Source organism: Ipomoea triloba, chromosome 15 (assembly GCF_003576645.1).
Source record: "Ipomoea triloba cultivar NCNSP0323 chromosome 15, ASM357664v1".
Lineage (NCBI taxonomy): Eukaryota > Viridiplantae > Streptophyta > Magnoliopsida > Solanales > Convolvulaceae > Ipomoea > Ipomoea triloba.
Window position 1 is genome coordinate 14,373,932 of NC_044930.1, and position 21,090 is coordinate 14,395,021.

The window sequence follows — 21,090 nt, forward strand, 5'->3', positions numbered from 1 at the left end:
CGGGCAAGGGCAGTGGCTGGCAGCGGCAGCTGGGCGGTGGCTGGGCGGGCCGGCGGTAGCTGGGCGGGGAGGCGGTGGCCGTGCGGGGCGGCGTTGGCGATAACGATGGTTACGCTGAGGTTGATATCCCTTCTCAAATGTTGTTGAAATGTAATGGTGATCCTATTGCAACTATTGTTAACAGTACTTTCCCTCAGTTCAACGGTGGTATAATTGATGGTAGCTGTTTTCATAGCAGTGCTATTTTAGCACCAACATTACAAGTTGTCAATGAAGTGAATGAATATATGTCGGACTTGACTATAGGTGAAGGGAAGACATATTTCAGTTCTGACACCGCTTGCAAAGCTGATGGTACTTCTACTGTACTTGCAGATGTCCATACACCTGAATTCTTAAACACTATTAGAGCTGCAGATGTCCATACACCTGAATTCTTAAACACTATTAGAGCTTCAGGGTTGCCAAATCATGCTTTAACATTAAAGGTTGGGTCACCTGTAATGTTAATGAGGAATATTGATCACAGTCTAGGACTATGCAATGGTACTAGATTGGTTGTTACAAGATTAGCTGAACATGTGGTTGAAGGAAGTTTGGTTGTTACAAGATTAGCTGAACATGTGGTTGAAGGAAGTATACTTGCAGGACCAAATGCTGGCACTAGGGTTTTGATTGCTAGAATGACGATAATGCCATCTGACACAAGATTGCCTTTCAAGTTCAATAGAAGACAATTTCCTCTCATGTTGTCATATGCAATGACTATCAACAAGAGTCAAGGCCAAACTTTGTCCAATGTTGGTTTGATCCTTAGGAAACCAGTATTTGTCCACGGACAACTATATGTTGCTGCATCAAGAATAAGTCAACCAAACGGCCTCAAGATTTTAATTTGTGATGATTCAAAAAGTACTCTTAGCAGTACAACTAATGTAGTTTACAAAGAAGTTTTTAACAATTTGTAATTTGTTAATTAATTAGTACTTTGTAATTTATAAATTCATTAATCTTAACATTTTTTTTCCTTTCCAAACTTTTTAACGTTTTTAACTGCCTTTTTGTACAAAAAATCTTCATTCCTATCAATATTAATATTAGTCCGTGCATCGCACGGGGCAATAGCTAGTAATTTCTAAAATTCGAAATATACTATAAATAATTCCTAAAATAGACAATAATTTCTTAAAATTTGAAATTATTAATTTATAAGCCCTAATATGCATTATAATTCCTAAAATAGACAATAATTTCTTAAAATCCGAAATTATTAATTTATAAGCCCTAATATGCATTATTATTCCTAAAATAGACAATAATTTCTTAAAATCCGAAATTATTAATTTATAAGCCCTAATATGCATTATTATTCCTAAAATATATAACAATTTCTAAAATTCATAATGTATCAAAAAATAATTCGAAATTCGAAAAAAAAAAAAAGAAAACGAAGCTTACCGCCGGCGGAGTCACGGGCAAGGGCAGTGGCTGGCAGCGGCAGCTGGGCGGTGGTTGGGCGGGCCGGCGGTAGCTGGGCGGGGAGGCGGTGGCCGTGCGGGGCGGCGTTGGCGAAGGGCGGTCGCTTGCGCAGTGGCGAGGCTCGGTGGAGGTGCGGTGGGTGGTGCAGCTGCGGCGATGGAGGAGCGGCGGTGGAGGTGCGTTGGCCGGTGGTTGTGCGAGGGTGGAAGTCCGGCCGGTGGCTGTGCGCGGTCCTTAGTCGAAGAAGAAAAACGAAAAGTGATTGAAAGAAAAACGCAGATTTGAAAATCTGCTGTGCGAAGGGTATTTTATAAAAGCTCTACGGCGTCGGTTGTAGCTACAACCGACGCCGTTTGTTTTTTTAAAAAAATAAAAAATTAAATGACGTCGGTTCGTGACGAACCGACGTCGTACTGATTTTATTTTTTAATTTAATATAAAACGACGTCGGTTCTTTAAGAACCGACGTCGTTTTATATTTTTAAAAAAATAAAAAACAAATAAAATATGTACGACGTCGGTTTGAAACAAACCGACGTCGTACATAACAATACGATGACGGTTCTTTAGAAGAACCGACGTCGTATAGTTATCGTAATTTTTTAAAAATTATTTAACGTCGGTTTTTTAAAAAACCGACGTTATTTAGGCGACGTCAAATGTGTTTTCTGTAGTAGTGAACGTATTGTACGGTCATAGGCCCTATAAAAGGGACTTGTGCCCTTCATGTTAAGGACTTTTGGCCTTTTTGGTCCCTCTCCCTACTTCTCTCTAGAAGGCTCCCTACATTCAATAAGGCTCTGGATTCTCTCTACATGGTGGGTTGGCTATGAATAAAAGAGCTTTAGGAGTTAAATTCTTCCAAATTATTTCTATACTGTTACATCCATACCTACAAAGCATATAGAACAATTTAGTTCTANTAATTTCTAAAATTCGAAATATACTATAAATAATTCCTAAAATAGACAATAATTTCTTAAAATTTGAAATTATTAATTTATAAGCCCTAATATGCATTATAATTCCTAAAATAGACAATAATTTCTTAAAATCCGAAATTATTAATTTATAAGCCCTAATATGCATTATTATTCCTAAAATAGACAATAATTTCTTAAAATCCGAAATTATTAATTTATAAGCCCTAATATGCATTATTATTCCTAAAATATATAACAATTTCTAAAATTCATAATGTATCAAAAAATAATTCGAAATTCGAAAAAAAAAAAAAGAAAACGAAGCTTACCGCCGGCGGAGTCACGGGCAAGGGCAGTGGCTGGCAGCGGCAGCTGGGCGGTGGTTGGGCGGGCCGGCGGTAGCTGGGCGGGGAGGCGGTGGCCGTGCGGGGCGGCGTTGGCGAAGGGCGGTCGCTTGCGCAGTGGCGAGGCTCGGTGGAGGTGCGGTGGGTGGTGCAGCTGCGGCGATGGAGGAGCGGCGGTGGAGGTGCGTTGGCCGGTGGTTGTGCGAGGGTGGAAGTCCGGCCGGTGGCTGTGCGCGGTCCTTAGTCGAAGAAGAAAAACGAAAAGTGATTGAAAGAAAAACGCAGATTTGAAAATCTGCTGTGCGAAGGGTATTTTATAAAAGCTCTACGGCGTCGGTTGTAGCTACAACCGACGCCGTTTGTTTTTTTAAAAAAATAAAAAATTAAATGACGTCGGTTCGTGACGAACCGACGTCGTACTGATTTTATTTTTTAATTTAATATAAAACGACGTCGGTTCTTTAAGAACCGACGTCGTTTTATATTTTTAAAAAAATAAAAAACAAATAAAATATGTACGACGTCGGTTTGAAACAAACCGACGTCGTACATAACAATACGATGACGGTTCTTTAGAAGAACCGACGTCGTATAGTTATCGTAATTTTTTAAAAATTATTTAACGTCGGTTTTTTAAAAAACCGACGTTATTTAGGCGACGTCAAATGTGTTTTCTGTAGTAGTGAACGTATTGTACGGTCATAGGCCCTATAAAAGGGACTTGTGCCCTTCATGTTAAGGACTTTTGGCCTTTTTGGTCCCTCTCCCTACTTCTCTCTAGAAGGCTCCCTACATTCAATAAGGCTCTGGATTCTCTCTACATGGTGGGTTGGCTATGAATAAAAGAGCTTTAGGAGTTAAATTCTTCCAAATTATTTCTATACTGTTACATCCATACCTACAAAGCATATAGAACAATTTAGTTCTATCAAATGGCCCATTTGTTTGCCCGGTCATAGGGCGTTGGGAGTAAGGTGCCCATTCACGATCAGTAAGATCTGCAAACTCCATCAAATGCTCGAGCCCACCTGTTCAAAGTTGCGAACGAGCGAAGTTGAAGTTTTAAAAGCTTGTGAATTTTTTAATTCACTTTGTAAATTGTACACGGTCATATATATAGCTTAGTCGTGTGCAAAGCCCGGTTAGGTTGGCATTACCACCACCGGCGCCTTAAGTCCAGTTAGGTCGGCACTACCACCACCGGCCCGATTAGGTTGGCATTGACACGATAAGTCCGAGACAGTATCTCGGAATAAGCCTTACGTAGTAGGCAATTCAGCCCGCCAGGTCGGCATTCCGCCCCGGGCAACTCCAGTCCCTTTATTGGTAAAACTCGATCCCTAGATCGGCAAAATTCGACATCCCTCTCAAATCGCAAATCCGATCCTTAGATCGGTAGAGTTCGGACGACCCCTGTAGTCCAAAAGACTGTGCTTAAGGTTGTACTCTTTTTCCTTGACTAGGATTTTTTCCCGTTGGGTTTTTTCTTAGTCCAAGGTTTTTTAGCGAGGCAACCAGCATAAGTCATAGACTATATGGTCAGCTTTCAGCCCGAACTCTTCTTCCTTGTCGCTCAAAGTTGTGCTCTTCTTTCCTTGGCTAGGAGTTTTTTTCCCATTGGGTTTTTTCTTAGCCCGAGGTTTTTAACGAGGCAACTAGCGTGAGTCGCGGACCGTAAGGCTAGTCTTCCAGCCCGACCCCTTCCTTGTTGACTCGACGTTAGGGCTCGGACTGGGGGGGCTAGTTGATAAGGAATATACCCCGGGTATACCGCCCTACGAAGACTATACATATGCCTAGCGTTTTATACAACGTATTGTACGGTCATAGGCCCTATAAAAGGGACTTGTGCCCTTCATGTTAAGGACTTTTGGCCTTTTTGGTCCCTCTCCCTACTTCTCTCTAGAAGGCTCCCTACATTCAATAAGGTTCTGGATTCTCTCTACATGGTGGGTTGGCTATGAATAAAAGAGCTTTAGGAGTTAAATTCTTCCAAATTATTTCTATACTGTTACATCCATACCTACAAAGCATATAGAACAATTTAGTTCTATCACTGGTGTATCGGTTCCCAAATTATAGTGTGACAACCTTGGTGCCACCTATATGTGTGCCAATCCAATCTTTCATGCTCGCACTAAGCATATAGAGATTGATTATCACTTTGTTCGTGATAAGGTGGCTGCTGGTGAGATTCAGATGAATTTTATTTCCACGAAAGACCAGCTTGCTGATATCTTCACCAAAGCTCTTCCTGGTCCTAGATTCAATTTTCTCAGAGACAAGCTACAAGTTGCTAGGACTCTAGGTCTTATTGTGATTCACTATCCTACTCATCTTATACCTCTACTTGTGTATATTTATATATTCTCTCAGACTTTGTAATCTGCTGTCATTAGTCAATACAATTGTACGTTCTCATCCCATGTATTCACTGTATGTATATAATATTCTCATTTCTTGCATCAATAATTCCCCACCCCCCCCCCCTCCCTTCAAATTTGAATAGTTCGTTAAAGTGTTGAACGTGTAGATGAATCTTGCTACACCAACAAATTATTAAACACTCATATTAAAAATCTTCTATTAAATTTGTTATTATCTAAAACTTACCTAAGGCAATTCTCATTTTATTATATAGAAAGAGAAAGAAAAAAAATCTAAAAACATAATAAGTGTGAATGAAGGTTATACCGTTCATTTATGTCCGTTTTTTCTGTTAAGTATTTTTGTACATTATGCTATAAAAGTTGTACTTTACAATATATTAGACAAACATACCACTGCCGTTATAACTTCCGTTATCTTTTCCACTATTGTTACCATGCGCATGCATCCACTATACATTTTCTTAATTTCTTCAATAATAATAATATATACACATTATATATAATGGATTTATATGTTACTTATTTCCTAAAATATAAATATAAAATTTATAAAAATATTTTACATTATTATTATTATTTACAATAATTTAAATATCTAAAATCTAAATAAATTTAAAATTTTAATATAAAATATTATATTGGGCACCTATTTTTTGCACATCGCGCATACAAAAAACTAGTAGGAATATAAATGCCAACTACTATATAGTGATGACATCTTTGTTACCATTTCAAATGGATGGTAACAAGATCGAACTTCGGTAGTGGGATGACATTGATTCTTTGAACTGAAAAAGATTTTGAGTGTTTAAAAAAAAATATAAATGATTGAGCTGAGTATTAATTCTTTTCTTATAAATTATAATAGTAATAAGCAAGTATATTTCTGTTAAGAAAAGAAAGAAACAAGTTGATATATGGCCCTACGTACCAAGATTGGGAGTATAAACACATCGGTTATATTTGGTAACATAGTTAGCTTATCATCTATATTTAGCTTATTTTGCTTGGTTAAACAATTAATATAAATGTTTGATTAATCAATTTTTTGTAACAAATTATTGCTCATTTGCTTCAAAATGCTAAAATTTAAAAAAGTTGCTCAAAATAGCTTTTTCGATAAAATCTTTGAGAAAATAAATTATATCCATAAAATCATTTTGCATGTAATCAGCTATCAGCTAACAATTAGTTTACCAAATATCTTTTTACAACCAGCTAATNCCCCCCCCCCCCCCCCCCCTCCCTTCAAATTTGAATAGTTCGTTAAAGTGTTGAACGTGTAGATGAATCTTGCTACACCAACAAATTATTAAACACTCATATTAAAAATCTTCTATTAAATTTGTTATTATCTAAAACTTACCTAAGGCAATTCTCATTTTATTATATAGAAAGAGAAAGAAAAAAAATCTAAAAACATAATAAGTGTGAATGAAGGTTATACCGTTCATTTATGTCCGTTTTTTCTGTTAAGTATTTTTGTACATTATGCTATAAAAGTTGTACTTTACAATATATTAGACAAACATACCACTGCCGTTATAACTTCCGTTATCTTTTCCACTATTGTTACCATGCGCATGCATCCACTATACATTTTCTTAATTTCTTCAATAATAATAATATATACACATTATATATAATGGATTTATATGTTACTTATTTCCTAAAATATAAATATAAAATTTATAAAAATATTTTACATTATTATTATTATTTACAATAATTTAAATATCTAAAATCTAAATAAATTTAAAATTTTAATATAAAATATTATATTGGGCACCTATTTTTTGCACATCGCGCATACAAAAAACTAGTAGGAATATAAATGCCAACTACTATATAGTGATGACATCTTTGTTACCATTTCAAATGGATGGTAACAAGATCGAACTTCGGTAGTGGGATGACATTGATTCTTTGAACTGAAAAAGATTTTGAGTGTTTAAAAAAAAATATAAATGATTGAGCTGAGTATTAATTCTTTTCTTATAAATTATAATAGTAATAAGCAAGTATATTTCTGTTAAGAAAAGAAAGAAACAAGTTGATATATGGCCCTACGTACCAAGATTGGGAGTATAAACACATCGGTTATATTTGGTAACATAGTTAGCTTATCATCTATATTTAGCTTATTTTGCTTGGTTAAACAATTAATATAAATGTTTGATTAATCAATTTTTTGTAACAAATTATTGCTCATTTGCTTCAAAATGCTAAAATTTAAAAAAGTTGCTCAAAATAGCTTTTTCGATAAAATCTTTGAGAAAATAAATTATATCCATAAAATCATTTTGCATGTAATCAGCTATCAGCTAACAATTAGTTTACCAAATATCTTTTTACAACCAGCTAATTTTATCAATTATTTCGTAATCAAATGCATTAACTCAATTCACTAACAACTATTTGCCAAACACCCATCTTAAGAAGCCATCAAAGCTACTAAAAATGGATGTATGGTCAACATATAGAATAGAACAGAGCAAGCGAGGGTCATGCCACTGCTCACGTTTACGGCACGAAGGGGGACAATAGTTTAGTCAATGAGAAAGGTAGACCAACCAAGAGTAAAAACTAATCTATGTATGTTAAACTGTTTTCATCATGCCAAATCAAACTATTTCATTATTAAGTCAATGTAGTTGGTTGGATTAAATTTAAGTATGAATATTGTAAAGCCATATAAAATGTAAAATTGCAGTCAAGTGGATAATAAATTTTAATTAAGAATATTTTCTTAGTAATATTGTAAAACAGCAAAATGAAAAATCAAGATAAATAAATATTGCGTGTAAATACATGATGTTATACTTAAACGGTTCAAACTCATTTTACTTTGAGCAAAACCACAATGAACTTATATTTGTCACCTTATATTTTTCAGACAACTTATTAGTTTTAACCACACTTTCAAGTTTTAATGACGGATAATCACATTAAGTGTGGATTAATTATTATCCAATTGCATCTTAGAAAACTCTCTCCTCTCCTTTAGGAATGTCAATGGGTCCGGAAAGGCTACATCCACCACCCAACCCACCTTATACTTTTTCCACCTACCGTTTCCCCCAACTCGCGTTGGGTGTACTTTTTCAAAATTCACCCAGCCCCACCGAGTACGGATGCACACTACGAGTTCTTGACACTTATTATCTTATTTAAAAAAAAATTAAAATAATATTTAAATTACTTACACATAATAAAATTCACTAGTTATTTTAAAAATAAAATAATAAAAATATTCAAATATAATAACTAAATCGTTATTTTGTTTAAAATAAAAATATTAGTTTATAACTAAAAATAATAAAGAGTCAGCAAAAGTTATAGAAACTTTTATAATTAACTACGTCCCCATTTTATCTGTCATACTTACTATTCATTGGTCAAACCAACTCTTTCTTCTTTGTTTATTTTCTACTTATTTTTAAATATAATTATTTGATTTTAATAGTATTTTTACTCTAGTTTCTAAATATATACATTTTGTATATTAATACTAAATTTAATATTATGAAAAATTGAATTAAAAATCACTTTAGTCAAGTTTCGTTAACCAAACCATACATATAAAATGGGACACAGGGAGTATATATATATAAAATACACACACATATGGCGAGTTAGTAAAATTCTAGGCGAGTTTTGCATATCAAATTTGAATTTAACCTAACCTATTGCAAGTTTAATTAACTTTTTAAGACTGACTACCCACTATCACTCAAAAAATCGATTCAAACAAGATAATTCTGGTAAAAATTTGTGAGGCGGATTAAAATTGCCATCCTTAACTACTCTCCTTTGAGCTTCCGGCCGGATCCCGATCGCTTTACTTAGAGTGAAAGAGAACAAGAAGACATGGTTGATGCTTCATTGCTTTCCCACAAATTGAATACTCCCAGCCACGTCAACCCCCCAAACTTTCCATAATTTCCATTTCTCACCTAATACTTTAATTTTCACCTCCCACCTATAAATACGCCCAACTACTTTTCCCTTCTCCGCACCGCTGTCACTCTATCTCCTTTTCCAACATTCATACTATTTGACAGTCTTCCTTTCCGGTTCTGGGAAGTGGGAAATCAAGAAAAACACACAATTATTATGGGTCCTTTTGGGAAGATAGCAGCAATATTGGGACTTATGATTTTGGGCACCATGATTAGTTCCAACACAGTCTCTGCTGGCGATCCAGATTTGCTTCAAGATGTCTGTGTTGCTGATCCCAACTCAAGTATGTATAACCTTAAACATTTTTGTCTTGTCTTGTCTTGTCTTTCAATTAGTGCTTCAGTCTCCAGTTTTTCTGTTCAAGTTTATTAATATTGATGAATTGTTTGAATCTTCCAAAGAACTTGGTTTTAAGTCGGTGGGTTTGTATATCTTGGAGTTGACTTTGTTTTTACTTTTTATAGAGATTTGCATACATCTGACAGCTAAACAAACAAAAGGACCAAATTAGAAAAGAATTTTAAAGTTAAAGACTTAATTAGTTAAAAATAATATTAATTGTTTAAATTGATAATTTCATTGTGGCCCTGTTTGGTAAATGACTGTTAGCTGATTGGGTTAGCTGTTTGGGTTAGAATGTATGATTAATTAATAATATTAGCTAATTGTAAAAAGTTGTTGCTGTTTGATATAATGGCCCTGTTTGGTAAATAATAAGCCTATCAGCCAATTTTGGCTTATTTGACCACTATTAGTTGTTTGGTTGATAAGCTTTTTGCAACTTTAAAATGCTAAAATTCAAAAGGCTACTCAAAGCAGCCTTTTCAATTAGCTTTTTGAGAAAAGAAATTATACCAAACAGCTATCAGCTAACAGCTAATTTATCAAACAACTTTCTACAATCAGCTAATATTATCAACAAATCATACATTCTAACCCAAACAGCCAACCAAATCAGCCAACAACCATTTACCAAACAGGGCCAATTTCTTTTCTTAAAATATTAATTGAAAAGGCTGCTTTGAGTAGCCTTTTAAATTTTAGTATTTTGGAGTTACAAAAAGCTTATTAACCAAACAACTAATAGTGGTCAAATAAGCCAAAATTAGCTGATAAGTCGATTATTTACCAATCAGGCCATAATCAATGAACTATTTCGGTAATTAAAGATAATTTTTTGGGTAATTTGGATGACAAATTGAGTGTAATGTGTTTTAATTTGCGTGGATATAGCTGTGAAGGTGAATGGATTCGCCTGCAAGAAGAATTTCACGGCGGAGGATTTCTCGTCAATGGTGCTAGCGAAGCCGGGAGCCACCAACAATACAATGGGGGCGGTGGTGACGGGGGCAAATGTCGAAAAAGTCCCTGGACTCAACACCCTGGGCGTCTCCATGTCCCGCATTGACTACGCGCCCGGCGGGCTGAACCCTCCCCACACGCACCCACGCGCCACCGAGATGATTTTCGTGCTGGAGGGCGAGCTGGACGTGGGGTTCATCACCACCGCCAACGTCTTGGTCTCCAAGCATATTACGAAGGGCGAGGTGTTTGTGTTCCCCAGGGGGCTGGTCCATTTCCAGAAAAATAACGGGGGTGTTCCGGCCGCCGTGATCGCCGGGTTCAACAGCCAGCTGCCGGGAACACAGTCGATCGCCGCCACCCTGTTCGCGGCGTCGCCGACTGTCCCGGATGACGTGTTGACTAAGGCGTTCCAAGTTGGGACGAAGGAGGTGGAGAAGATCAAGTCTAGGCTCGCTCCCAAGAAGTAAACAGTACTTGCGATGAAGCCCTTTAATTTTCATTTTATTTGTGTTTTGTTTATTATTATTATTCTATATATTGATGATTTGATGAAGACTCTTGGATGAAAACTTTGTTGTTTCAATCATTGTAAGTCATTTTCCTTTCAATTTGCTAACAATAATAAAATCAAAATTAAAGCTCCCCAATCTTTTTTTTTTTCCTTTTGAGTACTACTGACTCTGTTACAATGTAGTATCTGCTCCTAATAGGGGTGGGCGTTTTGAGCTTCGGTTCAATTTTTTTCAGTTTCGATTTAAAAAAAATTAACATTAGAGTTCGGTTCGGATTTAATTCAGTTCGGTTTAAGATCCATAAATTTCAACAATTCTTAATTTTCAGAACATATATACTAGTAAACAATACATATTCACATAATCACATAATTCATATCCAAAATCTAAACATTATATAACAAAATAACAATTTCAAGTTTAAACATACTACTATGTACTAATTGTGATGTAAAGAACAATTGTGACAAACAAGAAAAGTGCAAAGTAGAGAACAAGTTATAAAGAAATCAAATAAAAAATTTAAGAGAGACAGCAATGAAAATATGAACTGAACGACGGAGCAGGCATCAAGGGACTTAAATTCACTTCTTTGTTGTTGTTGTTGTTGTTGTTATTATTATTATTATTATTATTATTATTATTATTATTATCAAATAGTATTCGGTTCGGTTTTTAACCGAACAGTTCAGTTTACAAGAATCCCGAACCATTCAGTTTTTAGGTACATTACTATTTCGGTTCGGTATGGTTCGGTCTACTCCTAATTCATAACTACTTTCTCAACCTACTGAAACACTTGAACCCATGACCCTCCAATCTAAATACTATAATAATTATATTTTTTTCACACATTTTTGTTATTAATGATATTTTTTCTAGATATCATTCTCTTCCGTTCTTATATGCTGTATTTACTTCTTCTTATTTTTTTTATTTTTTATTTCTAAACAAACACTCTTTCAAAAAAAAATAAAAACTTATTTCATTAATAATTTTTTATAATATCAAATTACTCGTAATACTAAAATAAATATTACTCGTATAAAATATTTAATTATAAATAGTTTGAGCAAGTTTGGTTATACAAAATGAGACAAGGTGAGTGTTATATATAATATGATGTAATTGTTATAATATAATTATTATAGGAGTATCTAAATTGTTGAATGATATTTATCATATAATTGTCAAAAAAAGTATATGGCTAAGATAGAAGTTCAACTTTTTTTGTGTCTGAAATATATACATATAGTTTTTTTTTAAGAGTATGGCAGCATAAAAAGAATTCAATTTTATCATGTATTATATTAAGTCTTATGTAAAAAAAGAAAAAAAAAGAAAAAAAAAACACAAACCTGAAGAACATGTTTCATTTTTAAAATTTTATTTAAATTTAATTTTTTTCAAGAATTAAATTTGTGATTTCACAAGATATTATCTTTCATTTATGGACTTGCCATTTGTCACTAAAGCAGATATGCCACATAATATTATCATTATGTAATGGTGATGATGACTATAATCAACATTTGGCTTTAAATTCTTGAAGCAAGAAGCCAAATATGGATCATATATTGCTATCGATAGGTAGTCAATTCAGCTGAAATAATCTGATCACTTATCTCCAAAGGAATGTGAAGTTAAAAAGCAAATATTACCAAACTAAGTTGGTGACTGATATACAGTCGTTATACCATGGACCATGGTCCACAATGCATTGTGGATCATGGATCATGACTGATACTGCAGTTGTGTGGAACTGATACTACAGTTGTGTTGAACGGATACTGCAGTTGTGTTGAACTGATACTGTAGTTGTGTTGAACGGATACTGCAGTTGTGTTGAAAGGATACTGCAGTTGTGTTGAACTGATGAATGTACTCTGTTCCACGCAACTGCAGTTTCCTTTCAACACAACTGCAGTATCTTTTCAACACAACTACAGTATCCGTTTAACACAACTGCAGTATCAGCCATGATCATGGTTCACAATGCATCGTGGACAATGGTCCACCATATAATTTGCGACTGATATATTGACACTACACAACAAACTAAATATGGGACTTAATATCATCAACTAAACAGATCCATTGCAAAATTGGAGGGTGGGGTGGGGTGGGAGTTGATATACCATGTATCAGGGTATTGGAATTATGTATTTTTAGTATTGGAATTGTGAACTTCCAGAATGTAAATTGTGTTTCTAAGTCAAAACACATAATAACTGTACTAAATTAAAAAAAAAAATTGTGTATTTTTAGTATTGGAATTTACTGCAATATTTTAAAGGAATTTTTAAATACAAAACAAGGTAATCAATTACATATATATATTAATATTATGCGTTTGTAGTATACATATTGTGAATTTTTAAAAAATAAATCGTGAACATTTATTATGTAAATTGTGCATGAATCTACCTTGTACCTTGCAAGGTAGACCCGATTTCAAAATAATTTGCCTTTAATTTGCCACAACTCAATATTGGGTGACAGCATCTGGAAAGTTTTTGTGAATATTTTAAAAGGTCTTGGTGACCTACCCTTGATTTGATTAATCATTAAAGTTATTCAGACAACTATCCTAATCCAACCAATTTAGATAATGATAAATTAATTTAACATTAGGGAATTATAACGTTAGATTGTCTTTCTTATGTCACAAGACCTGGTTATAATGAATCGTGAACTAAGTTTGGTAAACCTGTCTTGTTTTAATCAACAAAGATGGTAGGAGTATTATATATTTCATATTTGCATCTACAATCCTTTTACTTACAAATCAAATGAAAATATGCATCCTATAAAGGTGGTTACAATTCACCAAGAGGATTAGTCACTATGTTCGAAGGTGAAAACACTAGACTATACCCTAAAAAAAATGAGATGCAATCCTGTAAAAAATGATGATTGATCCTAGCCATTAATCAAGGTTCATGAATGCTTAAGGGTTATAGTAAAAATAAAAACACTATATTAATTTTAAAATTATTACAAACTTCTAATTTTGTAATATTTATAAAAAGAGTTTCACTATTTTTCTTTTATTTTCAATAACTTTCAACCGTTTATCTACCTAGACGGATGGATCAAATCAATCCTCACTTTTTACATGGTAACATATTTTCACTGAACCCTCCCCTCCCATCCCCTATATATAACTCTTGCTGGTACTAGATTGTAGTAGTTGAATGACTAAATATGATTAATTTTAAACTCGCAAGGCGATCCGTTTTAATGTTCAATCTGGTTTGGAATAATATAAGGATGAGAACTATATAAATTGTATTACATAAACAGTTATTACAAATGTATAGATTGTGGGAATATACACAAGAGAGAATCATAAGGAGACTATGATAGACAATCATACTCTGACTCAAATACATAGACTCTATTTGGCAAAGCTTATTTAGGAGCTTATAGCTTATTTTAAACTACTAATAAACTATAAGCTCTGTTTGGTAATGTTATCAAAATAAGCTAGTAGCTTAAAATACGAACTTATTTTGAAAAGCTACTTTAGGTAGCTTTTCAAAAATAAGCTAGTAGCTTCCTAACTTTTTTCCATCTTAAGCACATGGTATACTAGTAAACTGTAGCTTGTCTCTAAGAAAAGAAAATGTATGGCTAGGTAAAGCTTTCGTAAAGATGCCAGCAAGTTGATCTTTTGTTGAAATAAAGTTGGCATGAATATCTCCAGTAGCAACTGCATCTCTTTGTTAGTCAATCTTCACGTGCTTGGTTCTTGCATGAAAGATAGGATTTGCACACATATACGTAGCACCAAGATTGTCACACAAGAGTTTGGGAATAGAGACACCAGGCACGTTAATCTCATATAGTAAAGAGATAATCCAAATTACCTAAGCACAGACATCTGCTAGAGCCTTATATTCTTCTTCGGTGGAAGACCTAGCAAAGACCTCAGCAACAATTCTTTGTTTCTTGCAGACCCAAGACACAAGATTTGACCTAAGGAACACATCATAACCACTAGTAGACTTATATGCAAACCAAAATTAATTGTCCCTTTGACATACCCAAGACTCGCTTCAGTTGCTCCCAATGTGGGATTGTAGGAACATGCATGTGTTGACACAATTGATTGACTGCAAAAGATAAGTTTGGACGCGTGATAGTAAGATATTGTAGTGCTCATGCTAGACTTCTATATTGAGTATGATCATCATATAGGTCTGCACTGAATGGAACAGATTTCGAAATAGAAATAGGAGTAGATAATGCTTTACATTCTATCATTCCATCACGTTTCAAAATAATAGTCATGTATCTTTGTTGTGACAACAATATACCATCATCACATTTAATTGTCTGAGCATCAATATAACCAGGGGGTTGCTTCATGTACATAGTTTCAGAAAAATTTCCATTTAGAAAAACATTATAGACATCAAGGTGTCTAATAACCCAACCAGAGGAAATAGCTAAGGCAAGAAGCAATCTAACAGTAGTGGGTTTTACCATTGGACTGAATGTATCAAAGAAATCCTGACCAGAAACATCATTAAAACCTTTTGTTACTAACCTTGCTTTGTATCTCTCAATGGAACCATCTCTCTTTCGTTTCGTGCGAAAGACTCACTTGCACCCAATGATGTTCATGCCTATCTTGGATGGTAAAAGAGGCCATGTCGGATTCTGTAGAAGGGCATTAAATTCCTGGTTCATAGCCTCACGCCATTTTGGATATTTAAATACTTGAGTGTAACAGTGGGATCTGTAGAGCAAACCTAAACATTTAAAGTCGAAGGAGGAGTCTGAGACTGACTACGAGTGGCCATCGTGTGAGTTTCGTGTGGTTGGCTTCAAAGATTTTCCATGTGGTCGGCCACGAGGCCGTGGACCAGGCTTGCTGAGCTCATTACCCGAACCAGGCTGCTGGGCGGACTGCCCACTCACAGCGATTGGGTGCTGGGCGGACTGCCTAGTCGCAGCGACTGGCTTCCTGGCTGCGGCTCGGCTGCATGGGTGCGGCAATGGCGACATCAACAAGGTGCAAAATTGATTCGGTCCACGATCCACTTTGCAAAGGATTTGGTGCTTGCAAATTTTCCTTAGTAGCAAAGGGAAAAATACTTTCATCAAACCGCACATGCCTGGCACACACGTAAATCTTATTAGTATGTAAGTCAATGCACCTATACCCCCGAAACGACTCAGGATAACCTAGAAAAACACATGGAGAAGACTTGCAAGATATTTTATGGTGATTGTATTGACGAAGATAAGGGTAACATAGACAGCTAAAGACAGGAAGGAAAGAGTATGATAGAGGGGATTTATGCAGTAGCAGGTGAGGACTGGAGTTATTTAATACAGTAGAGGGCATTTTATTTATTAAATAAAAAAGCAGTCTCAAAAGTAAAATCCCAACATTTATATGGAACAGAGCACGAGCCAAAAGAGTTAACCCTGTTTCAACAATGTGTATATGTTTTCGTTCAACACGACCATTCTACTCATGAGTATAGGCACAAGATTGTCTATGAAGAATTCCTAACAGAATAAAGGTAAAGTGTAACTTTTTGTACTCAGCTCCTAAATTAGATTTTATAAACTTGATTTTTCTATTGAAGGAACGTTCAACGATAGTATAGAACTACTTATCAAAGATGGCATAGAGATCAGATTTCAATTTCATGGGAAAATACCCGGTATAACGAGAGTAATCATCCACAAAAACATATGGAGATGAACTGGTGATAGGAAGTGTGTATAAGCCCCCAGAACTATTGCCTCTTAGAAGAATCTGCTTGGTATTGGTATCCTTCACAACAAAAAACGGGGTGAAATTCAAAGAACACTTTATAATCTGATGCAAATTTCTAAATAAACAATAGAGAGGTAGACAAACTAGGAACATGAAGAATTTAAACAACTTAAAAGACCTAGATGGGGTAGTAAAGGAAACATGACCAACATGACTAATAGATAAACTCTTACCATCACCTACATGCATGGTTGCAGTAGGCGCTAAGTGCTAGTCGGGGGGTAGACTAGCGCCTAGCGCCTAAGCGGTCTAGGCGGCGACCTATAAAAACAAAAAATTAATTCATGTGTGTGGGTGTATGTCATATTATATATATATATATATATATATATATATATATATATATATATATATATATATATATCTTACTTCTCTTACTTATATAAATAAATAAATTTAAATATATATAAATATAATAATAAAATTAACAAGGCCGACTCGCTCGAGTTAACTCAGCTAACTCTGCCGAGTTAGGCGAGTTAGCTCGGCCAAATTCGGCCCAGTCGGCCGCAATTCGCCTCGGTCTAGGAGCGCCTAGCGCCTAGGCGGGGATTTTTGCAACAGTGCCTACACGCAGTGTATCATTACATACATACTCCTCTCGCTCCTAGGCGGGGATTTTTGCAACAGTGCCTACACGCAGTGTATCATTACATACATACTCGCAACAGTGCCTACACGCAGTGTATCATTACATACATACTCCGCAACAGTGCCTACACGCAGTGTATCATTACATACATACTCCTCTCGCTCCTCTACACGCAGTGTATCATTACATACATACTCCTCTCGCTCCTAGGCGGGGATTTTTGCAACAGTGCCTACACGCAGTGTATCATTACATACATACTCCTCTGAAATAGATAAGACTGCAATATCTGGAGTTACATAGTTAGTTGCCTATTATCAACTTAATATAATATTTCTTTGCCTATTATCAGTGTGATACCTGGTATTTTCCTTTCTTCTTTCCGACTTAATATTTCTTTTTCCTTCAATTTATTCCTGATTTTGATCGGGTGTTACAAGCCTCGGTACTACTGACTTTATTACGATGTAGTATTGTACAATTGAAGCACAAAGAGTCTGCCTCGGCTGAGGCTCGAACCCACTCTCATCATCCATGTGGGAGTGTAAATCGGGACACCGGGTGCCATTAGACCACAAGGTCTTTGGCAAGAGTTACAAGTTTATAATTGACCAATCTTTCCTATTTTCATTAAAATTCAAGGATAATGATTGGGATAAGTTGACTACTTCTTTCTCTTATTTTCTCCTCTTGGCCGATTATCACACTTACAAAAAGAATAAGTTCATTTTCTCTTTTCTTCTAGAGTTGAAATCCTTCCTTCAAAAAGACTTGAGAATTGTGTCTTTATATTGATAATATGTGTTATGTTATTAGTTTGTTATTTAATTATAATGTTGTCAAGCACCTTGTGCTCAGATGACAGAGTAGTGAGACTAGTGACTCTTCCATATGGGAGTTCATGAGTTTAAGCCTTAGTAGTTACAATGTAATAGAGTTAGTTGTATTAAAAAAAAGAAGTTATAATGTTAATTCTATATTTGAATCATATCTACAAAGAGCCATGCATTACATCTTATTTAACCAGAGAAAGGTGGATGCATGAATTACTACATGGTAATAAAAAACGGTGTTTTAATGCATTTAGAATGAATCCGGATACATTTCGTCAATTATGTGTAGATTTAGAAACCAATTACGGTTTGATGCCTTCGAGTAGGATGTCAACTTTAGAGAAACTTGGTATCTTTGTATATGTGCTTAGTAAGAGTGCTTCTAATAGAGATACTCAAGAACGTTTTCAACATTCCGGTGAAACTGTGAGTAAAATTTTTAAAGAAGTGTTGAATGCCATGGATGGTTTGTCAAGAGACATACTTGTGCCAAAAGATCCCGAGTTTAAGGATGTTCCATCACACTTTGCTAATGACCCTAGATATATGCCACATTTTAAGGTAAGTCAATATATAAATAGTTTGGCTCATTTTCATCTATAAATTTATTAGTTAAAATGTATATAACATTATTGTTTGTCTTTGTTTTACAAATTAGGATTGCATTGGAGCTATTGATGGTACACATATTGCAATAACCATAAAAGAGGAAGATCAAATGCGATATAGAGGAAGGAAAGGGATACCAACTACAAATGTTTTAGCAGCATGTGACTTTGATTTATTATTCACGTATGTTTTAACAGGATGTGAAGGATCTACACATGATTCATGCATTTTCCTTGACACAATTAATACTCCAAGCCTCAATATTCCAAAACTACCATCAGGTAGTTTAATTTTATATACATATATATATATATATATATATATATATATATATATATATATATATATATATATATATATATATGAGAAAATGGCACTTTTTCCCCCTATGTTATGTGCATATAGCACTTTTCCCTTCCTATGTTATTAAAGTGGCAGTTTTTCCCATTGAAATGTTAAATTGACATTGTTACCCTTAAAAATAATTATTTCATTTATTTTTCTTCTCCAACAAATTATTACTTATATGTATGGATAATCACGATTCGGTTCGAACCTAACCAAACACTGTAGCAATCATACCGAAATAGTATGAACGGTTCTGATTACGATTCAGAACCGAAAAAATAAAATTAAATAATTGTTGAACCGTGAACCGAAACTTAACCACAGTCATATATAGTGAAAATGATCAAACACTTATTTTGATAAATTGGTACGGTTCAGTTCTAATTTCGATTTTGAACCACCAATCAAAACTTATTTATTTATTTATTTATTTATTTATTTTTATAATTTTTTTTTACGCGAACTCAAAACTTAATTCTTATAATTTTATTTTTTATTTAAAAATAGTCTAAATTCAACAACTATTTTATTTTATTTTTTCGATTCTGAATCGTAATCGTAACCGTCTATACTATTTAAGTTCAATTGCTACAGTGTTCGATTAGGTTCGTATCGAAGCGTGATCTTCCATACATATTAGTAATATAATTGGTTGGAAAATAAAAATAAATGAAATAGTTATTTTTAAGGGCAAAATTGTCAATTTAACATTATAGGAGAGAAAACTACCACTTTTAAAATAATTGAGGGGGGAAAACTGCCACTTTAATAACACAGGAGAAAAAAGTGCTATAAGCACATAACATAGGGGGAAAAAGTGTCATTTTCCATATATATATATATATATATAAATTATGTATCATATGATTAAATATAATTTTAATATATAATTTTTTTTATACATTTTAGGAAAGTATTATTTGGTAGATAAAGGTTTCCCGGAAAGAAAAGGATATTTGACGCCTTATTTTAAGACAAGATACCATCAGTCAGAGTTTCGTGGTGCAAATTCAAGAGGATCTCGAGAAATATTTAATAAAGCTCATTCTTCCTTAAGAAGTTGCATTGAGAGAGCGTTTGGTGTTCTTAAGGTTCGGTGGAAGATATTACAAAAAATGCTAATATATTTGTTAATGGATCAAAATAGAATAATTTGTTCACATTTTGCATTGCACAATTATATTAGGAAAAGCACAATTGGCGATCAAGGTTTTAGAATCATTGATCAAGATCCAGAGTTTATACCTCCTGATGTTTTTCAAAATGTTGAAGCTGATTTTACACCAAGTCGAGATGATATGAGAACCCGAGAGATGACAACTATTCGCGATAGCATTGCCTCTAATCTAGTAGTAGCTAGACGTCGTTTATAGAGTATTATGAATTACTTTTTTTTTTAGATAATTGTATTAACTGGCATGTTTAATTATTATTAACTATTTTATGCTTATTTTATTTTTATTTTAATTATTATTAACTTGTTTTAAAGCTTAAAAGAACATTATACATGCATACCCTTAAATGCCATTTTACATGTAATCAGGTAATAGTAAACAATCAATTTACCAAACACTTTTCTGTTATCAACTAATACAATCAGTTGCTCAAATTAGCTAACATAAACAGCTTCATTAACTATCAGCTCACTTAATCAACCAACAGCCAATAGCCATTTACCAAACACCTCCATTGTCTTAGCAATTATAAATTGTGTATGTATTATCTAATATAAAAGGCCACTTTTGCCTCATAGGGACTTTTGGCTATTCTTACAAAGATCACAATTAACTTTTCTTCTTTCACATTTCTTCCTCCAGGTAATAGCACCAAGTGGAAGGAAAAGGGTACTTTTCAGCCATTTTATAACTTATTATTGTTATGAAGGAAAAAGGGTACTCCTAACATTCTTTCTCCATTTTCTCTTTTTTTTTTTTTTGGGATTAGACAATAAGATCGTAGGCACTTTTAAGTCCGTACAATCTATAATCACGA

At 34.3% G+C, this 21,090-nt stretch overlaps 4 protein-coding genes across 4 annotated transcripts; 3 read left to right on the plus strand and 1 right to left on the minus strand.

The window, feature by feature from the left end:
- The first annotated feature begins 137 nt into the window (after positions 1 to 137).
- Positions 138 to 968, plus strand: LOC116005734 (ATP-dependent DNA helicase PIF1-like). Its single transcript, XM_031245972.1, has one exon. The coding sequence runs from the start codon at positions 138 to 140 to the stop codon at positions 966 to 968; it is 831 nt and encodes a 276-aa protein (XP_031101832.1).
- Positions 969 to 9,037: 8,069 nt separating this feature from the next.
- Positions 9,038 to 11,051, plus strand: LOC116006535 (germin-like protein 5-1). The gene is made up of 2 exons (XM_031246957.1): positions 9,038 to 9,382; positions 10,333 to 11,051. Exons 1-2 carry the CDS (start codon positions 9,253 to 9,255, stop codon positions 10,869 to 10,871), a joined length of 669 nt encoding a protein of 222 aa, XP_031102817.1. The 5' UTR covers positions 9,038 to 9,252; the 3' UTR covers positions 10,872 to 11,051.
- Positions 11,052 to 15,080: 4,029 nt separating this feature from the next.
- On the minus strand, positions 15,081 to 15,576 carry LOC116005735. Its single transcript, XM_031245974.1, has 2 exons — positions 15,529 to 15,576; positions 15,081 to 15,434 (listed from the first exon to the last, which is right to left on the minus strand). Exons 1-2 carry the CDS (start codon positions 15,574 to 15,576, stop codon positions 15,081 to 15,083), a joined length of 402 nt encoding a protein of 133 aa, XP_031101834.1.
- A 2,892-nt stretch (positions 15,577 to 18,468) lies between these two features.
- LOC116005736 lies at positions 18,469 to 20,471 on the plus strand. Its single transcript, XM_031245975.1, has 3 exons — positions 18,469 to 18,702; positions 18,800 to 18,933; positions 20,285 to 20,471. The coding sequence occupies exons 1-3, from the start codon at positions 18,469 to 18,471 to the stop codon at positions 20,469 to 20,471; spliced, it is 555 nt and encodes a 184-aa protein (XP_031101835.1).
- The last annotated feature ends 619 nt before the right edge of the window (positions 20,472 to 21,090 follow it).

Excerpts from the sequence above, each read along its gene's own strand:
- LOC116005734 (XM_031245972.1), top strand. The coding sequence starts at position 138 with ATGTTGTTGAAATGTAATGGTGATCCTATTGCAACTATTGTTAACAGT.
- LOC116006535 (XM_031246957.1), top strand. The coding sequence starts at position 9,253 with ATGGGTCCTTTTGGGAAGATAGCAGCAATATTGGGACTTATGATTTTG. Across the intron at positions 9,383-10,332 it reads TGTTGCTGATCCCAACTCAA|CTGTGAAGGTGAATGGATTC; the intron begins GTATGTATAACC and ends GCGTGGATATAG.
- LOC116005735 (XM_031245974.1), bottom strand. The coding sequence starts at position 15,576 with ATGGCCTCTTTTACCATCCAAGATAGGCATGAACATCATTGGGTGCAA. Across the intron at positions 15,435-15,528 it reads ATGAACATCATTGGGTGCAA|GATTTCTTTGATACATTCAG; the intron begins GTGAGTCTTTCG and ends GTTTCTGGTCAG.
- LOC116005736 (XM_031245975.1), top strand. The coding sequence starts at position 18,469 with ATGTCAACTTTAGAGAAACTTGGTATCTTTGTATATGTGCTTAGTAAG. Across the intron at positions 18,703-18,799 it reads GATATATGCCACATTTTAAG|GATTGCATTGGAGCTATTGA; the intron begins GTAAGTCAATAT and ends TTTACAAATTAG. Across the intron at positions 18,934-20,284 it reads GACTTTGATTTATTATTCAC|GAAAAGCACAATTGGCGATC; the intron begins GTATGTTTTAAC and ends CAATTATATTAG.